Here is a 4,135-nt window from a genome sequence, read left to right as displayed (position 1 = left end):
TATTTTTTGTGTGGAAATGCATATATGTGTGACACGTTGGTACCGGTCATCGAGTTGGTCGATGCATGTTTTATTTTTCAGGGATATATATGTGTATGAGAGGCCAACATTTTGGCAAAATGTTTACTATGGGATGGCATAGGTGTGTCTTAATTGGAAGCCGTGATGGCTAGTGATGATCTGGGGCCGCACTAAGGGGTTTTCAGCATGTGTGCTTTTGTCTACAGGGAAGAAAACCATTGCTTCCAGTTTTTCTTTAGCCATCTTAACGTGAGCTGTAATATGCTTGACATTTTCTACCACCACACGGTGGGTCATGCGGTATTGTCGAAACACCGTGATGCTATTTTAGTTTAGTACAAAATGTGATGCAGTAATTCATGTCTCTGTCCAGGCTCATCTACATCTGATGAATAGTAAATTCAAAAAAAAACTTAAAAACTAAAAAATTGGATCGTTTTCAAATCAAAGATGCGCCAGGAGCATGTAAATTTGCATCATGTTTTGACATTGGATCTCTAGGAAGAAAAGAAAAAATTAAGCCCCAACAGTGTACTTTTGCAAATTTTCTTTCACAGCCAAGTTTTTTTGTGCCACAACCTCCTCGAATGTCCAGATGCCACGAATTGTTTCACGTACATCACGCATTCGAGCATCTTAGATGCTAAAATTCTTGAGATTTTTAAAATATTTCTGGCTATTTAAATGAAATTACTGTTCAGGTGCAGGTTCCTCTGCACCTGGGCACCGAATCGCTGCACTCGTAATATCAATTTTGCGATATAACTCCATATTTTTGTGGCAAAGTCCGAACGAGAGCGACACCATACTTCCATCTAGTCTATCTTTTAATATTGGGTGTGTAACCAAATAGAAAAAGAAATTGTGCAGGAGCAAGAACCTACCCTTCTACTTGCAATCCATCCGTAATAGAGGGGTTGATTTCACCATACCCCCCCCCCCCCCCCCCCAAACACACACACATATTTTGGAAAGTCAACATGCACGTTTTGATAAAATAAGTATTTTTCTATTTTTATTTATTTTGTATTGTAGATATCAATATTTTATCTATAATCTTGATCAAAATACATAATATTGACTAGCATGAAAACTAATGCACTTTATATTTTGGAACAGACGGTGTATCTTTATTTCCTTTTTTCAAGGAGAACAGATGAAATCTTCGGAGTCTTCATGTTTATTCCATAGACTATGTCTTGGACCTCGGATCTACTTGGCATAGAGCCACATGCTTCAACAGATTTAAAAGTACGCTCGCATCTTTGGAGTTTCTGTTATACAATTTTATCATCTACTTGTACAATGAATCACACGCTGATTCACCAACAAAAAAAATCACAGAGTGATACTAAATTTGGGAGTCTATATTTTCATTACTTGCTCTCACCCAAACCGCATGACTCTGGGCGCCAGCCTGAGTAGCTCCGGCAACGCGCCCGATGGGAACTTCCTTGCAAAGAGATAGCAAAGCGATGTGGTCCCGCCACCGTCGCTACAGTTCCCATGGTTCCTCATCCCCTGAAGCAGGTCGACACTTACGTCATTGTAGCTATCAGGATGAGGCCCCCTTGTCCACTGGGTAAACGTGAGTGTACGGTTTGCATTCCCATGCCACTTTGAGGCGGCGATAAATGTCGGCAGGTAGTGCTCGTCCATGATGCAGGGGCCATTGCAGTGGCGTTGGAAAACCGGGAAGTAGGTCACGTCGCCGATGACCTCAAGCGCGAGACCCCGGTCGGTCGCGAACCACTGGGAGCCCTTGCGCCAATTAGCGAGCGTGACGGTGGGCGTCATGGCAGGTCTATAGCGGCCACGAGAACGCTGCGTGTCGAAGAGGTCGACGAAGGAGGTAGCACCGGCGGATTGCGTGAGGTAGGAGTAGACCGTGGTGAAGTTGTAGAGAGGGACACATGTCTCAGAGAGTAGGACGAAGTGTTGGTTCATGGCATCGAGGAGAGCACTTGCGAGGAGACGACGCTCGGCCTCGACTATGCTAGACTTCCCCCAACGAGCTTCCTGTAGATAACAATCAGCAATTAAACTGCATCCTTTTGTATCCATATAGATTTTGAAAATGCGTCATTTTAGATGGGTGCACCTGCACTGCTATCTAAAACAATGTTGTCTTTTTTATTTGTCCAAATAAATACAATGCATAAATTGAACATTTGCAGATCAACAGTTCATTCCACCTAAAATATACGAAAACAATATTTTTTGTGCAACATATATACATAAAATGATATAGCCAATCCGAGAAAAATCTCATTTTATATGTTTATGCTGCACGAAAAAATGTGAGTTATTAACGATCTTGATTCAAAGCTGGACAAAATCGGTAGGGTATGCACCTAAACCAGGGTTTAGAAAGTCCACTTTCAAAACACTAAAGTGTTTGAATTGATCCAACTGAGATCATCCTCTACATGCCCTCTTAGTCGTTTCTTCTCCGTGGTGATTGCTACGTAGATCATGGCCACCTGCGTGTTCCGGTCCACATCGAGGACTTCTCGGCCGCTTCTTCTACAAACTCCTGGGTTTAAACAAGTTTGCTCCGCTGAGACGAGGCCTAGAGCGGCAACAAGCTTTGCTCCTCGCACGCCGTTGTTGGATGCAGGAGGAAAAAGACATCGGCACCCCCAAGGATTTGGATGTATTTTTCATTTTCTGTAAGAGTGTTTTTATAAGGGTTTGTGCTATTTAAAGTATATGGTCTTTGCCTTTTCGTAACAAAAAACCGGGAGCATCATCCTGTTTACTTACAAATTAAAGTATCAGTAAACCAGAAATATAAGCGGCATTAAAGTACCAGTTAATAAAAAGGCCGCATAAAAGATGCGATTGAACCTATGCGTACGTACGTAGTACATCCCATCACTACTGGAATCGGCAACTTTGCTGAGTTCCCAAATGAAACATGGACTTTAAACTTCTTGGGTCAACAAAATGTTAGAGTTATAATGTGTGAAAAGTAAATAAAAATATTTTTTATTAAGCTAGTATTATTTAAAGTATTAATGGTGCACACAAAAATCTGAAAGTTTTTTAATAACAGATTGCACATCTATAGTTTTGTTGATGTGGAAAGTTTTGAAGTCTATACGCTTTCACTCTTGAGAGAAACGAAAAAGGGAAACTTCCATGTAATATAGTTATTTCGTAGAAAGATTTCAATGACGTATTGGAAGGTATAGATAAGGGTTTCACTTAGGGACGGACAAAATTAAAAAAAGCTCCTAGCTCGCAAGCTTACCGAGGGCTCTGTAGCTCACCTTGCAGATAGTGTAGCTAGGCGATGGGTGTACATAGGCAGATAGCTCACCTTGCTGGGCACACGGCGGCCGTAGAAGACCGACCCCTTCTCTGGTGAGCTGAGGTATGTCGGGTCAGGGTGCACGTACACCGAGAACAGTGCAGTGTGCCCATGGAAGAACCTCTCCCACAGCGGCGCCAGTGGCAGCTCACCACGCACGAGGAACATGAACGCCACCTTAGGCGCGGGGAGCACCAGCGAGCTGATCCTCAGAGCCATGGACGCCCGCAGCAGCAGCTGGTCGTCCGTCATGTTGTGCAGCATCACCATGCCCCCGCTTTCGTCTCCACCACCGCTGCCACTGTGTTTGTTATCGCCGTCCCCAAGCTGCTGCGGGGGAGGCGGCCCAAGGGCCAGCCCCGGAGGTGCAGAAGTAGGTGCCGCAGAAAGGTCAGCGGAGGCAAGCCAGATCACGGTACCGGTGGTGGGGAGTAGTGACTGGAGGAGGAAGGTGGACGCCATGCCGAGCATGAAAGCTACAGAGAAGAGGAGGAACCGGGAGAGGATGCCCCACGGTTTCACCATGGCCGATCTCGGCTGCGGCTTCCCCATGGTTTCGATCTCTAGTTGATTGGTGATGAACTATAACTAACGAGTTAAGTAAATACAGTAGCATGCAGCTTGGCTTGAGCTAGCTACTTAATTAGCTTGGCAAGGGTTGACCCTGATCACTGCTTCTACTTTTTCACTTGCACGTCACTGACTTTGTGTTGATCGATGCATGCATATGCATATATATTGACGTGCTACTACATAGTCTTGTTCATGCGTAGGCTTGAATCAACGGAGGGTACGTAG

The 4,135-nt window shown here is 44.3% G+C and overlaps 1 protein-coding gene across 1 annotated transcript; it reads right to left on the bottom strand.

Annotated features, from left to right (window-relative positions):
* Nucleotides 1–1,387: 1,387 nt before the first annotated feature.
* On the bottom strand, nt 1,388–3,805 carry LOC123162650 (glycosyltransferase BC10-like). The gene is made up of 2 exons (XM_044580435.1): nt 3,347–3,805; nt 1,388–2,040 (listed from the first exon to the last, which is right to left on the bottom strand). Exons 1-2 carry the CDS (start codon nt 3,797–3,799, stop codon nt 1,408–1,410), a joined length of 1,086 nt encoding a protein of 361 aa, XP_044436370.1. The 5' UTR covers nt 3,800–3,805; the 3' UTR covers nt 1,388–1,407.
* Between the last annotated feature and the right edge of the window lie 330 nt (nt 3,806–4,135).

This window comes from Triticum aestivum, chromosome 1D (assembly GCF_018294505.1).
Source record: "Triticum aestivum cultivar Chinese Spring chromosome 1D, IWGSC CS RefSeq v2.1, whole genome shotgun sequence".
Classification (NCBI taxonomy): domain Eukaryota; kingdom Viridiplantae; phylum Streptophyta; class Magnoliopsida; order Poales; family Poaceae; genus Triticum; species Triticum aestivum.
The sequence above is the reverse complement of the archived record's forward strand: the minus strand, read 5'-3'. Positions and strand labels throughout refer to the sequence as shown.

Bases quoted from the DNA above. Each gene is read 5' to 3' on its own strand.
- LOC123162650 (XM_044580435.1), bottom strand. From the start codon at position 3,799: ATGGCGTCCACCTTCCTCCTCCAGTCACTACTCCCCACCACCGGTACC. The intron at 2,041-3,346 runs GTGAGCTATCTG...TGTTATCTACAG, and splicing joins GCCGCCGTGTGCCCAGCAAG to GAAGCTCGTTGGGGGAAGTC.